Source organism: Filobasidium floriforme, assembly GCF_021052385.1.
Source record: "Filobasidium floriforme strain CBS 6241 chromosome Unknown HD553scaffold_15, whole genome shotgun sequence".
In the NCBI taxonomy this organism is placed as follows: Eukaryota; Fungi; Basidiomycota; class Tremellomycetes; order Filobasidiales; family Filobasidiaceae; genus Filobasidium; species Filobasidium floriforme.
The window spans coordinates 691,712-706,685 of record NW_025763636.1 but is presented as its reverse complement, the minus strand read 5'-3'; the positions used below and the strand labels follow the sequence as shown (position 1 = coordinate 706,685).

The 14,974-nt window shown below is 53.7% G+C and overlaps 3 protein-coding genes across 3 annotated transcripts; 2 read left to right on the top strand and 1 right to left on the bottom strand.

Annotated features, from left to right (window-relative positions):
- Positions 1–549: 549 nt before the first annotated feature.
- Positions 550–1,675, top strand: HD553DRAFT_351068 (SUR7/PalI family-domain-containing protein; the record flags this gene model as incomplete). The annotated part of the gene is made up of 8 exons (XM_046183586.1): positions 550–633; positions 695–701; positions 764–971; positions 1,041–1,141; positions 1,241–1,344; positions 1,426–1,473; positions 1,537–1,565; positions 1,629–1,675. The coding sequence occupies exons 1-8, from the start codon at positions 557–559 to the stop codon at positions 1,673–1,675; spliced, it is 621 nt and encodes a 206-aa protein (XP_046035526.1). The 5' UTR covers positions 550–556.
- On the bottom strand, positions 1,535–6,055 carry HD553DRAFT_286200 (uncharacterized protein). The gene is made up of 18 exons (XM_046178253.1): positions 5,697–6,055; positions 5,540–5,634; positions 5,319–5,435; positions 5,065–5,180; positions 4,900–4,978; positions 4,745–4,821; positions 4,563–4,667; positions 4,416–4,491; positions 4,230–4,351; positions 3,043–4,155; positions 2,902–2,982; positions 2,733–2,834; positions 2,537–2,666; positions 2,378–2,474; positions 2,246–2,316; positions 2,024–2,179; positions 1,629–1,945; positions 1,535–1,565 (listed from the first exon to the last, which is right to left on the bottom strand). Exons 1-17 carry the CDS (start codon positions 5,765–5,767, stop codon positions 1,854–1,856), a joined length of 2,700 nt encoding a protein of 899 aa, XP_046035525.1. The 5' UTR covers positions 5,768–6,055; the 3' UTR covers positions 1,535–1,565; positions 1,629–1,853.
- Positions 6,056–8,914: 2,859 nt separating this feature from the next.
- On the top strand, positions 8,915–14,944 carry HD553DRAFT_65417 (uncharacterized protein). The gene is made up of 12 exons (XM_046184391.1): positions 8,915–10,112; positions 10,211–10,457; positions 10,543–10,671; positions 10,734–10,799; positions 10,863–11,117; positions 11,186–11,399; positions 11,469–12,247; positions 12,309–13,859; positions 13,924–14,039; positions 14,105–14,374; positions 14,451–14,532; positions 14,601–14,944. The coding sequence occupies exons 1-12, from the start codon at positions 9,057–9,059 to the stop codon at positions 14,774–14,776; spliced, it is 4,941 nt and encodes a 1,646-aa protein (XP_046035524.1). The 5' UTR covers positions 8,915–9,056; the 3' UTR covers positions 14,777–14,944.
- The last annotated feature ends 30 nt before the right edge of the window (positions 14,945–14,974 follow it).

Here is a 14,974-nt window from a genome sequence, read left to right as displayed (position 1 = left end):
TTGGCCAAGCATGCTTCAGCTACGCGTCTGGAATCGCGCGTTGGCCGTATGACATCGGCTTGAGATCAACTATGCGAACATTCAGGGCCGCTTTCACCATTACGATCAGAGCAATCTCGAGGCCGTATACGATTGCGTTTGACAGACGCAGGTCCTTGTATTCAGCTGCAAGCCTGGTCAAACACCGGCGTTCCTAGGGGACTCGTTTCCCTTTCTGCCTTGTAGACAGTGTTCGTGCTCTGTATATGAGCATCAGGATATTTTTTCAGTCGATAGGGTGCCGAACCGTGGATCACCATGGAGCCTGCGATATGCAGATGTTTACGTCATTCTGCTTCGCGTTTCATGTTTCACCCCTTGATCGCGTATTTGGCGCGCAGCCTCCGGCCGCAGCCCGACCTTGCGGGTTTGTTTACATCTTCTTTCTCCAACTGATCGCAGATCGCAGATCCCTCTTGGACGATCCAGTCCATCGTTCGAATATACCTTTTGACCACAACAACTTGACGAAAATCAAAAGGACGCAGTTTCATTCCGACCTCGGGACATCAGCGGCATGGCAGGCTTCTTCACAAACGCCGAGAGGCATCTCATCGGAGGCGTCATCTTGTCGTTGGCGACGTTCGTGTTGTTGTGAGTCGCGCGAAGGTCCTTTGGCATTTATACAAAGATCTCACTGACAGAGATTTGCTAGACTTTTGGTGAGCCGGTATGATACTGATCATCAGCATTGCTCCCGATCTCACGCACGGCACCTGGGTAGACCACTTTCTCCGTCCCGTTCATCAAGAGCATCTACTTCCTGCAAGCCCCCGTCGGAGGCGGTAAGGTCACCTTCGGTGCCTATGGCTGGTGCAATCAACCCGCTGAAGGACAAGGAGACCGAGAATGTTTCGGTCCGAACATGGGATACCGGTGGGACCCGGAATTGATATACTGGTTGACGAAAGGGTTGATTACGGTCGGGATCGGTCAGTCCCGCTAGTCTATAAGAATTGGTCAGTAAAGAAATTACAGGAAGTTGACATGTGTTCTGGTAGCGTGTGCTTTTTCCCTCCTCGCACTCATCGCCCTCTTACTGGAGATCTTTTGCCGACCTTCATATCAACTCACCAACCCGATCTGGTTCAGGGTGTTCTCCGTAAGCCACCCCATGATCCTCTCCATACGGTACAACAGTTTCCGAGGATCCTTTGGCTGAACTGCGTCACATGCACGCCCATATTCCTGATCTGAACAGGGCCTGACGACCTTGACGACCATAATCGCCTTTGTATTCGCTACCGTTCTCTTCCACAACGGGAGGATCCGGTTTGAGAATCGCGGGATAGACGCTAGTTACGGGTGAGCGCGTCTACCGGCAGCTTGTAGTACAGAGACGAGGGACTGATGCTGTTTTGACGGTCTCGTCTTGGAATCGTATAGTCCTGCGGAGTGGATGTTGTTGAGCGCGATGATCGTCGGGTTCTTGAGGTGAGCCGTAAAAGAGCTAATGAGCTTATCGAATTGAGCTGACATGCCGTTTCGTGCCACCAGCCTATGCGTCGGTGGGCCGAGGTTTACAGGTAGGTCGAAAGGCAGAAGAACGGCAAGCAGCTTCGCTAACTCGATACGATCATGTCCAACAGGACGCCACATGTATCGAGCCGACAACCGAGCTGTCTACAACGTTTGAGACAAACTAGGCGAGAACGGCCGGAGAGGAACAAATCGACCAGACGGAAACAGGAGGAATGCAAGCGACAACATGGTTTCAAGAACAACGACCTTGTTTTAGGTTCTAGGATTGAGTCTGTACAACGTTTCGGAGTTCAGGTAATAATCATATAGCCCGGTACGGAGATATATATCGATCAGAGTTTGGCCTTGACAGGCGGAGCTTCGTTGACAAGCGTCACGGCGGCGGCGCTCAAAGCGGGTGCACCGGTCTCCTTGACCTTGGTGGCTGAGAAGGACGAAAAGGTAGCATGTCAGCGCAACCAATCTGATAAATAGACATGGCCGAGCTGTAGAAAGGACATACTGAAGATGACCTTGTTACCCTCTTTCCACATCTCTGTTACCAGAGTCTCGCCGGGGATGACGGATCCGGCGAATCGAACCTTGATGTCCGAGTAAGGGCCAAAGGTTTGCAGGACGTGTTTACCTGCGATACCCATGAAGCAGAGACCGTGCAGGACTGCGAAAGCGAAGTGATCAGTCTCTTTCGCTTCTCCTTCGACTTCACTAGCGCTCTGCCACTCACTCGGCTTCTTGAAACCGCCCATAGCGGAGAAGGCGGGGTCGATATGCAGCGGGTTGCGATCACCAGAGAGCCTGCGAAGAACCGCCCATCAGATTACGCTCTTCCATATCCTAGATGCGTGGCCCGCCTCACCTGTAGATGGCAGCCTGCTCGTCGGTTGTCTTCTCCTCGACGACGGCATCCGGCTTTCGCTTGGGTGGGTTGTTGGCAGCAGATGCGGGTCCTCGATCTGTCCACCCGGTCAAGATCAGTCTCACTTCGACCCAATGGCTCGTTGGACGTGAAACATACCGGCACCAGTCTTCTGCCCGCCGAACCCACCACAACCTCGGAGAACCACGGTACCCTGGTTGGTGAAGACAACCTTGCCGGTGACCTTATCGACCGTCTCTACCACGCTCGTCACGTTTGCAGCTTTGCCCTGAGCAAGCCGGCAAGTTCGGTAAGCGGTCGTCGTCCAAGACAGACCAGTTCATTTTATGCTTACCTTGTCGAGGACCTCGAGCAGCTTGGGTCGGTTCACGAGGGTACCAGAAGTAGGAATCGGTCCGTGAATCTTTAGGTACTGTTCTCCATGTAACAGCTTGGCCTGATGAACGGTGTTGGGTTCCGTAAGTACAAGCCCTGACTGGAACCGAGACGCGAGTAGCGCTTACCGGGTTGAAATTGGGAACAAAGTCGTAGCTCATCCCGCTTGTTGCGCCAAACTGAGGGATGACTCCGAAAGTAGGGAGAGCCTACAAATGACAGAGATGAGATTCCGACCTCGGCCGGAACAGAATACGGTCCCTGCTTACCTGGAAGCCATCGGCCCCCTCGAAGACCAGAGGAAGCTCGCTAGCCTTGGCCCCGATACCGAGGTTGTAGAGCATGACGTCCCTCTCGTCAAAGGTGTACTCCGTCTCTTCGCCCTTGCGAGCCTTGGCCTTCTTGATGGCCTCGGTGTCCTCTCCACCACCGCTCGACTTGGAAGTCGATTCCGAATTAGACCCAGAAACGTTTCCAAAGTTCTTGAACATCTGTTCTTGAGCCTCCTGAGCTGTCTGGGGGTGGGTCGCCTTGCTAAAGTCGGTGATCTGCTTCCACTTGGACAATACGTCTTCCGGTTGGAGCTTCTTGTCGTTGGGGAAACAGAATCCCTCGGTCCTCTCCCATCGGACTTCGGCAGCCCATCCGGCCATGACCTCGTGTACGGATCCGCTGACGGGGCAAGCGTCGCTACTCAAGAAACCTACGACCGGTGCGATAAAGTCGGGCTTGAACATGTCGACCATCTCTTGAGGCCAGATGGTCTTGGTCATGGCGGTCCCAGCGCTCGGAGCGATACTGTTGGCCTTGATGTTGTAACGCGCTCCCTCGATGGCAGCAGTCTTGGTCATCCCGATGATACCCGACTTGGCAGTCGAGTAGTTAGCCTGTCCAAAGTTGCCGTACAGACCGACACCCGAGGCGGTTGTGATGATTCGACCGTACTTTTGCTTCTGGAAGATCGGCCAGACCGCCTTGATACACTTGTAGGTTCCCTTGAGGTGGACGGCGATAACGGCGTCCCACTCGGCAGGGGACATGGCTTGGAAACTCTTGTCCCTGAGGATACCGGCGTTAGCGATCAAGACGTGGACACTGCCATACTTTTCGAGCGCAAGCTTGACAATCCCCTCGCCGTCCTCGGCCGAGAAGGGCGCAGCGACAGCCTTGCCTCCGGCCTTGACGACCTCTTGCACAACGCTCTCGGCTCCATCCTTGCTGACATCGTTGACGACGACGTTGGCGCCCATCTTTCCGAACATCAGGGCGTAAATCCTTCCAAGACCGGCTCCGGCTCCCGTGATGATAACGGTCTTGCCCTTGAAGTCGATCTCGGGACCCTTGGGGTTTGAGCTGAGCGATTTGCTGACTTTGAGCAGGTCCTATGATAATTGAGCGGAACAACCGTCAGGACACCAGGGCATACTCACGTCGAAGGTCAGGAACTCAGACTGACCATAGGGTTCTTGCCCTCCATCCCAACAGGGTATTCAGAGCCGGACGAAAAATCGGTGATCTCCTGCCACTTGGCAGCGACCGCCGAAGGGGTAAACGATTCGTCGGGCTTGAAGTTGGCACCTGCATATTAGCTCAAAGTGAGCGATGTTTTTCCTAGCATAATGTCAGGGACAGTATGACGCACCCTTTGCCCGTTGTCGCCTGATCTCAGAGACGAAACCGGCACCCAGCTCGAAGATCCGGCCGTTCACGTCCGGTCCCTAATTCGTCGATAACAGCGTGTGCCTCTCGTCAGCTAGACTCACATCAAGCAAATCACGGGACGACTTACGTTGGGAGCTGTAAGCACACCGACTACGGGAGCGATAAACTCGGGGGTGAGGTGTTTGAGGATATCGGGAGGCATGATGGTAGCGGTCATGGCTGAGGCGGCGATCTAACAAATATTACACGAATCGAACCTGGTCAGAACAGCTTGGCAGGAATCTTTGCGGTTGTGATGAGATGACTCACAGGTGCGATGACATTCGACTTTATGTTGTACTTGATACCCTCCTTGGCCAAAGTCATGGTGAAAGCGATCAGACCGGCTAAAACCAGACCAAGCACTCGCAATCAGCAGGTAAATTCGATCTCAGGGTCTGATGCTGTCAAGGGGTGAGACTTACCTTTACAGGCCGAATAGTTGATCTGACCTAGGTTACCGTACAACCCTGCGGCTGAGGAGGTGTTGATCACTCGTCCGTACTATGCCCGACACGACACCGAGCCGATCAGAATCGTTGGACGCTGGACATCATCAGGAACACAAAAATGTGGGACAGACAACCCACCTTCTGTCCCCTGAACAACGGCCAGCACGCTTTCGTCATCTCGTAAGCCCCCTTCAGGTGGACGGCAACGACGAGGTCCCATTCCTTGTCGTCCATGTTCTTGATCGACTTGTCACCTAATGTCCATCAACATCGACACCAAGATCAATGCGATTCGCTGTCAGCATGGGCACCGTTACTCAAGGGATGGAGGGAGAAAACGCAGTATGGCGGGGGGAGGGGGCGAGGAAAGTCGGGTGCATAGGAGGACTCACGGAGAATCCCAGCATTGTTGATAAGAATGTGTACAGTACCGAACGCTTTGACGGCTTGGTCCACGATGGGTTTACCTTCGGTCACGCTCCCCGGTGCGGCGATCGCTTGACCTCCGGCTACAAGGAGAGTCGTACAGTATATCAGAGTCAGAGTTCAGCCTGCGTTCGTATCTGATTTCTCGGAGCCGGAAAACAGGGAGATGAGGGGGACAGAGGCTCACCTTGCTTGATCTCGTCGACGACCTTCTGAGCGGCTTCTTGTGATACGTCGTTGACGACCACCTTGGCGCCCCTCGATCCGAAGTACAAGGCGTATCTGCGAGGACGTCCTCTTCTTTAGACTACTATCCGGAGTGGGATTGAAGTGAGACGGCTTACGATCGTCCGAGACCGCTACCTGCTCCGGTAATCAGTGCTACCTGGCCATCGTACTTGACCTGACCCGACATCTTGTCCGATTGTTGTTCAAGGTCGATATGCAATTATGTGAGGGGTAGGGATTGGTTCCTATGGTTCGACTTGTAGCTCGTAGCGAAGATGGCTCTCGGATGGCGGCTGGTTCGACAAGTGATTTGTTCAAGATCTTTGGATGGTATTCAGGAGATGTTGTTCAATCGAAGGCTAGAGATCTAGAGACAGAGGTGGCCTAGACATCCAAGTAAAGTGCTCGTAGTAGTTATAAGGACGGAACGCTTGGCTGCCCCCCGAGCCTGTGCTGATCCGACCGGTTACCGGTTATTCCCTCCCCCGCCCTCACCCATCATTCCACTCCATCACTTACGGCATCTGTATGGGCGTCGCGTATCTAGCTTCCAGGGAGGGTCGCGTTTCAGCTCATCGATACGAATAGCCGGTAGAGCCTGGCGGACATATATCACTAGACTCTGTTTCTGTCATGTCTGAAGAGATGATACCATAAGGAGCCTTCGAATCTGAGAGGGGTAGATAGGAGAGGTTCTCACGAGTGTCGCCTCATTCCCCGACTCTTCGCGATTGGTCGTCGCGCGGAAGGTTGTCGCTGTAGTAGCAAGAGCATCATGAAATCCCGCTGGCATATGTCTTCTCCTAAGTACGGGTTTTGTCTCGCATTGAAGCCAGCCGTCGCCTTGCCCTCATTGTTAGATACATCAAAGGCGCGGGAAAGCCGGCGAATCGAGACTGTGACTCGGGCCGTCAATGAACAAGAATGACCGGGGTGCATGAGGTTCAATGTGGAAGGTGGCTGCGGCAAAGACCCAGCACACACAGACCCCCATTAGTGATCTCTTGCCTTGCATACCCCTCAATGAATGTTTGGGAGAACAGCCTTCCGGTGAAATGTCGATCCGCAGATGACCCTGTTTGCTCGATCATGACAAAGTAGCCGAGTTCATTGTGCGGATCGAGACCTCCCAAATGCAGCGCTGCACCAGCTTCCCGCAGAAACAAGTGTCTACACAGTGATATGCAGTCCAACGCTGTCTCGGCACAATCATTTTTGTCGACGAGCCGATTGCTCTTCTTGTGTCCCGCCGCCGAGACGTTCCATGGGTACCAGTCAGATCGTCGTCTCACCAAGGGTTAGGCCGTTATGTCATCACATAGAGCAGGATTAGAGATCTGCTCTTGGGCCAAGCGCTTCCGAATGAAAAGGGCGCTTGCACTCAAGACGACACGACGGTCTGATGGGTGATCGATGATTGATACAGTCTGTCTGGAGGGGATCACCGTCGATATCGTTTCCACGATGATAACAACCGCATAAAAGAAATTCGAGCTACACGAGTGGTTCCCAAGTCTCATACGAGCTCTCTCGATCGCCACTCCTTGTGGCATGCTGTATGCGATGACAGGAACATATTCGCCTGATTCCCTCAACTACGATTCCCGAGTGTACGCAGCTCAGCGGCCGTCGCGGAACCGTCAAGCGGAACCGGTTAAGGGGTGATCGTAAACGGATCAAGGGGTGAAATATTTCACCGCAACATATGCGTCGTCCTTATTGCAATAGTCCACAGTCAGATGCTTCCGCAAGTCCGCATAGTCGGTGTGCAGGGCTGTGCTAGAAGTCTCAATGAATGGGTGTGAACTTCAAGATTGGGGCAAAAGATCTCTGGCAACGTGGGGGATGACTGCTTTAACGGCACCTTTCTCTTCTGCCTTATTACTGATTGGGCTGTCTTGGACAAGCGAAGTGTAGAATTCCCTGCAGGACAGAAGCAAGGATAGAGTATACAAGCCTGTCATCCGGAAAGCCTAGGACGGCTATGAAACCCTGGTGCAGTCCCGAACGAAGAGGTCGGAGCACGAGTTCTTGTTCTCGCAAGCCAAGAAAAACGTTTGCGCTCAAGAAGGACTTGTTCGCCATCAGAAACGCTACGTGAGGCGCTGGACCAGACCAGAAATTCAGCTGTGATGTCACTAGTGCTGGTCGTATACCATGCCTATCATGTCACTTATCGAGGTATCGATGGTGCTATCTGATGCATTCGAGCCGGAAGGTGAAACGTCGGACCTTGCCGATCTTGCGATCATGCATCTTACCCCTCAGCTACGGAGATCGCCGAGAGGGTCGTCGGCAAGGGACTTCTTTGTTCAGGCGCAGGTGTGATGGATGGCCCTGATCAGGTCACACGAGACCCCGATAGATTGCAAGGAAGTCTGGAACGATCTAGGCATGAGGCAGGCCAAGCGTTTCGTAACATGCTCTTCGGCAGGTAATCTGTGAAATTTGGGATGCGAGAGCGATCCCGACGGATGACCGCAGGAGTATGGACACGGGCATCCGGCGGCCTATCAGGTTGTTTCGCTGCTAGCGATTTGACGCTATCGAGGTCTCGGTCGTGTCTCGTAACGTACAACTCTTTCCTTGCAGCCAGGTCATTCGATAATGACTCGATCGTTGCTCTATCTCTGTCTTGATTCTGGATCTCAAGATACTCAACTTCAAATGCACAAGGCGCAGAAGGCTGGGTTTCACCGAATGCCGACGATCCTCCTTTCTTCTTCTTCGGCCATCGGATCTGACCGAACGCGATTTCGCGCCGCTTGGTCATCAAGGGGGAATCCCTGGCCGAGGCTAGGGACGGGCTGGTCGGACCCGGTTCTCTGCAGCTGCAGAGTGTATTTCGGTAATTCCTCTTGAGTTGCAACTCCCCGAAGGCTGCGGGGATGGCACGTTGTTACAACGAATGATGATGCGTTCGCGAGACCGAGGGTGATATCGAGATTTTGAGTGGAAGAGCGTGGCCATCGAAGGATCTCGGAAATTGGGATTCCTTTCAAAAGCGACTCGCGTCTTCGCGTCTTGCCTCCTTCCTTTTTTGCTTGATAATCGGTTTCCTACAGCAACCACATCTCGAAGTATTCCAGAGGCCAGAGGTCAGAGATCCCTCTGTGCAACTCGAACACACGCAATCGTCCCGGCCCCCTTCCGAGGCACATACCGTCCACACCTCGGCCAGAGAGAGATACAGCAGGAGCAGCAGGTAGCGATCGCCGTCCTCTCGTCGGATTTGGCCGTGAATCGCAGAGGAGGGAGAGCTTTTTCTTTATAAGTCGCGGCACACGAGGATCGAATTTAGAACTCCCCTTCCCTCCCCGCACCCCTCCTCCTTCCCACATATTCCCGCCTCTTCAATTCGTTCGTCTCGATACCAACTCTTTCCTCTTCCTTCATAATCATACCCAACAGTGTCGAAAGAGGACGTCTAGCCGCCACTGTCCATCTAGGACGAAAGCAGACAGAGAGACTCAACCATGTCTTACGACGATCGCGATCGTGATGCCGATCCCGCGAACGATCGAGCCGTGGTTCAGCCATACATCCTCGGGCCACCCGTCTCGACGACGTCGAACGTCGCACCTACAACGACAACGACCTCGACCATAATACCCGTGTCATCAACATTGCCAATGCAAGAAGAACCAGTGCCTGAGCAGACTGAAGAGGAATTGCAAGACGTCGACCTCGGGTCGAAAAAGGAGGATGCCGATTTCGCTGACGAATCCACTGTACGAGGTTCGGACAGCAACAATGGCTCGTCTTCCCAGTCCACCAAGGTCAAGGACTTTGACTCTACCACCGTCAGTCGACAAGAGACGCCTCGAAGCAAGCCGCTCGAGTTGAACGAAAAGCAGACGGCTCGACCCGTCAGCGTCCGTCTACCGAGTGGTGAGCGGGACGGCGATAATGAGAAAAAGGCCGTTGATGATAATGGCAACGTCGTCGAGCTCGACGGGGACAAGGTCTTCCTAGGGACCGAAGCTCTGACGGGGAAGGCGATCATCAAGGACAAGATGGTCTTGTCCGGAGGACCTTATACCGAACCTCGATATCACCATTCTTTGCCCCTCCCGTTCATGAAACCTAAACACCCGCCCCCTCCTCCGCCGGACTCCCTGGACGATGCTAAACCCTTACCAGATGCTAAGGCCAACATCTTTTCCCTCATCACCTTTTCCTGGATCACCAATATCATGGCCCTGGGAGCGTCTCGACAGTTGGCTCCGGAAGACTTGTACCGCTTACCACCCGATAGGGAAGCCGATGCCCTCTCGAGGAAACTCCAAGCCAACTTTCAGAAGCGGTGGAACGATGCCGACGAGTACAATATCAAACTCGAGAAGGGCGAGATCAAGCCTCCACTGAAGAAACGGATCAAGTGGGCTTTCGGAAAGGGGGAGGAAAAGGGAAAGACGAGGGCGGAGAAGGAAGAGGATTGGAAGAATAGGACGGGGAAGCAGAAGCCTAACCTCGCTTGGGCTCTGACGGACGTGTTTGGGTGGTACTTCTGGTCGGCCGGAGCTATCAAGGTGGGTCGGCTTGGCTGGCGCGATGACGTGATTGTGGCAGTGACAGGTACACGGGCTAAATCATTTCTACCTGCTTTTTTTTCGGTCACGCACTTTAGGTTGTAGGTGACTTGTCGCAGGTCATGACGTCCCTCTTGGTCAAGGCCATCATTCGATTCTCTACCGAACACACCAACGCTCGGAGGGCTGGAACCGATGCGCCCAGTGTCGGACGGGGCGTGGGAATGTGTATCGGGTTGTTCTGCCTGTTGATGCTGGCGACCCTGTGTGTTAATCACTTTTTTATGAGGTCGGCTGGGACGGGTGTGTTGGCCAGGGCCGCGTTGATTTCGGCTTTGTATGAACGTGAGTCACTTCTGTGGTTTAGGCACACCGGAGAATTTCAAAATGAGATTGACGGGCTGTTTGCTACGTGCTTTGAAATGCGCAGGTGCGATCAACCTGACCAACCGATCTAGAATTCAACATCCCAACGGAAAGCTGGTCAACCATATCAGTACCGATATCTCGCGTATCGACTTCGCCGCGGGAATGTTCCACATGGTCTGGACTGCACCGAGTAGGTCGAAAAAGTCTGGCATGCGCCCTTCTGCCCACGTGCTGATGAACCGGCTTTCGCAGTCCAATTCGTCGTCGTCGTTATCATCTTGCTCGTTCAGATCAAGGCGAGCGCGCTCGTCGGTATCGGTATGTATAGCGCGTCCCCATCCGGCAATCTGATCCGTAGCTGATCCCCACCCCCTTACGCAGCCTTCCTCCTCATCTTGTCTCCCGGTCAGACCTCTATCATCAAGCACCTCTTTGTGATCCGTCGAAAGGCCATGGTCTGGACCGACAAACGAGCCAGGCTGTTGCAGGAGCTTTTGGCCGGGATGAAGGTCGTCAAGCTCATGGCGTGGGAGAAACCGTTCCTCAAGCGACTCGACGGGATCAGGCAGAACGAGTTGAAGTATATCAGGAAGTTGATGGTCACTAGGAGTGCGAACATGGCCATCGCCATGAGTAGTAAGTTGCAACCTCGTTCGCATAACCGCGCGAATACTCGCTGAACACCACTTGCTCTGATCGTTCAGTCCCCGTCATCGCCGCCATCTTATCTTTCGTGACCTACGCATCGACCGGAGGAGACCTTGACCCGGCCACGCTCTTTACCGTCTTGACGCTGTTCCAGCTGTTGCGACTGCCCTTGATGATTTACCCGATGACCTTGAGCGCCATCACCGATGCATACAACGCGTTGGGACGATTATCGAACGTTTTCATGGCCGAGGTCTTTGCCGAGACCAGGTGAGTAGATATCGAATGTGGCGGTCCTCCATCGAGTATCTGATTTTACTGCTTTGTCCATCTTGAAAGGATTGTCGACGAGAACTCCGACTATGCCGTCAAAATCGAGTCTGCCACCTTCACGTGGGACTCTTCCGAAAAGCCCGTACCGGACGACCCCAAAGCGAAGAAGGGCGGATTCGGAGGAGCAGGCAAGAACGGTCAAGCCGGAAAGCGCCAGCGATTCGGTGACAGGGCCAAGAAGCCTTTCCGATGGATCAGGAACAGGAAGACTGGCAAAGTCGAGGTCGCACAAGAAATGCACGCCGAGATCGCGGCTGGAAAACCTGGTATCGCAGAAGCCGCTGGCGGTGAGACGGCTGCACAGCCGGGTCTCAGTCCGGATGCAGAAGCAGAGGCGGATGGCGAAGTCGAAGCCGTCGAGCGGGTATTCCAGCTCAAGGACGTCAATCTCGAGATTCCTAGGAATTGCTTCATCGCCGTTGTTGGAGAAATTGGCTCAGGAAAATCGTCGCTGTTGAGTGCGCTCTTTGGCGAAATGAGGCGTACCGAGGGTAAAGTCATGTTTGGAGGTAGCTCGGCTTCTTGCTCGCAAGTACCCTGGATCTGCAACGCGACCGTCCGAGAGAACATTCTGTTTGGAAGGCCTTTCGACGAGGAGCGATACTGGGACGTCATCCATCAAGCTTGTCTGGAGACCGATCTGGATCTGCTGCCTAACGGTGATGCCGAGACAATCGGAGAAAAGGGTGTCAACCTCTCCGGAGGACAAAAGGCACGAGTCAACATTGCACGTGCCATCTACCACCAGGCCGACATTACCGCGTTCGATGATCCGCTCGCTGCCGGTAAGCTGAAGGTTGTCGTATATAGCGATAGCATTTCGCTGATCCTCTTTGATGGCCATAGTCGACCCTGGTATCGCTTCTCTACTTTTCGAAGCGATTGCCAACATGAGCGGAACCAGGATTCTGGTTACCCATGCTATCCATCTTGTGCCGGCTTGCGATTACATCATTACCATGCATGACGGCGAGATCGCGGAGCGGGGAACTTACGAGGAACTTAAGACTGCCAACGGCGCTTTCGCTCAGCTCATGCGAGAATTCGCCAATGATGAGAAGAAGGAAGTCACTGAAGAGGTCAATGAGGAAATCGAGCAGGAGGCTATCGAGGAGGCTACTCCCGGCAGGGTATCCTTGCCTCGTGAGAGGATGACGGCGAGTCTCGGTAGCACGCTGATGTCTACCGAGGTCGTTCACACCGGCAACATGGGCTCCAAAACTTACGGAGGATGGCTCAAGGCCGCCAATGGTTGGGTGACGGTCCCGTTACTCCTGATAGCGGTAACCATCTCTCAGGCTCTGACGATCATCACCTCATACTGGCTTGTATACTGGCAAGAGGATCAGTTCAACCGACCTTACTCTTTCTACGAAGGTCTCTACGTCCTTCTCGGTCTCGGCTCAGCCTTTTCGCTCTTCTTGATGGGAGTCGTGCAGGCCTTGGCAGTCTTCCGAGCCAGTGTTGCCTTGCATGACGGCATGATCACGCGGATCATGCACGCTCCTAGCTCGTGGTACGACACCACCCCTCTTGGACGAATCTTGAACCGACTGACAAAGGATATCGACACCCTGGACAACACTCTTGGAGACGCCATGCGAATGGCAATCACGACTGGAGCCAGCATTATCGGAGCGATCGTCTTGATCGCCATCGTCGAACCTTACTTCTTGATCGCCGTCTGTGGCATCTTTACGATCTACTTCCAGCTCGCCTGGTGGTATCAGAAGAGTGCCCTCGCTTTCAAGCGTATCGACGGTGTCTTGAGGAGTCCTCTATATGCGCACTTTTCGGAATCCCTCGCGGGAGTCGCTGTCATCAGGAGTTTCGACGCCTCGAAGCGATTCATCGAAGACAATTGTCGTTATATGTCCATCGAGAACCGAGCGTACTATTTGACCGTCGTCAACCAGAGATGGTTGGCGATCAGGCTCGACTTTTTGGGCAGCACCTTGACGTTTATCGTCGGAATCATCGTTGTCGTTGGGACGGACCGAATCTCGCCAGCTCAAGGAGGATTGATCTTGTCCTACATGATCACTGTTCAACAAAACTTTTCCTGGTTGTGTCGACAGGTCGCCGAAGTCATCAACGACATGGCGTCCGCCGAGCGTGTCTTGGAGTACACCAACGACTTGGACCAAGAAGCCCCTCACGACATCCCTGACGCCAAGCCTCCTGCTACCTGGCCGTCGGAGGGTAGGATCACGTTTGACCATGTTACTATGGGCTACCGACCCGAGCTTCCCGCTGTACTCAAGGACCTGTCAATGGACATTGGCAACGCCGAAAAGATTGCGGTCGTAGGAAGGACCGGAGCTGGAAAGTCCACGATCATGAGTACTTTGTATAGACTGGTCGAGCTGCGTTCTGGATCAATCAAGATCGATGGTCGTAAGTTCGATCCGTGCCTTTCTTGTAGGAGCTTAACTAACGCTAATATCTTGCTCCGACGCAGTCGATATCTCGACATTGGGTCTCTCCGACCTCAGAGGAGCGCTCTCGATCATCCCGCAAGAAGCTGTGCTCTTCAGTGGAACTATCCGTTCCAACATTGATCCCTTTAGCGAAAAGGTCTGCATCCATCTTCCAACCCTGATATCGCGCTCGAAGCTGACTTCCATTCACTCACACTGCAGACCGACGCCGAGCTCTGGGACGCTCTTCGACGAGCTCACTTGGTCGACTCTCAAACGAGCGATCTGGCTATCAGGAAGAGCATGACCTTGGACGGCACCACCGGCACCGCGTCCCCGGATTCGGCCCCGACGCCGGTCTCCCGTTTCACGTTGGATACCCAGGTCGATGAGGATGGAAGCAACTTTTCGGCTGGGGAACGTAGTCTTGTCAGCTTGGCCCGTGCTCTGGTGCGGGATGCCAAGATCGTCGTGTTGGATGAGGCCACTGCTGTGCGTATACTCGAGGATGAACAGATATCGGCTATGGACATCGGCTGACATTTTTTGCCCGCTCGTCGTTCATCAGGCTGTCGATCTCGCCACCGACGCTAAGATCCAGCAGACCATCAGACATGAGTTCAAAGACAAGACTTTGCTGTGCATTGCTCGTGAGCCACAGACATCAGTTGCGCACTGGACAAAGCACCCCGGCTGACTCTCCTTCTGCTGTTCATAGACCGACTTCGAACGATCCTCTATTACGACCGAGTCCTCGTCATGTCGGCCGGAGAGATTGCCGAATTCGATACACCGGAGAACCTTTTCCTTCAGGGTGGAGCGTTCGCCGAGATGTGTGAAAAGTCGAACATCGACCTCAATGAGATTCGACAGGCCGCTTTGCTTCGGAATTAGAGCAGGGACCGTGACCAGATGGATCCATAATATGTAGCGAAAAGAAGGGAGATATCGATAGAACTTTGTCTTGTAGGACGTTGTGGTATATCTAGTGGTGTGTGTATGCTCCAAAATGTAGCATGTAATTCATGTAATCGAAATCCGCATCGAGTCTGTGAACTTGTGAATGAAGCCCTCGGCGTTTCGTATTTGCGG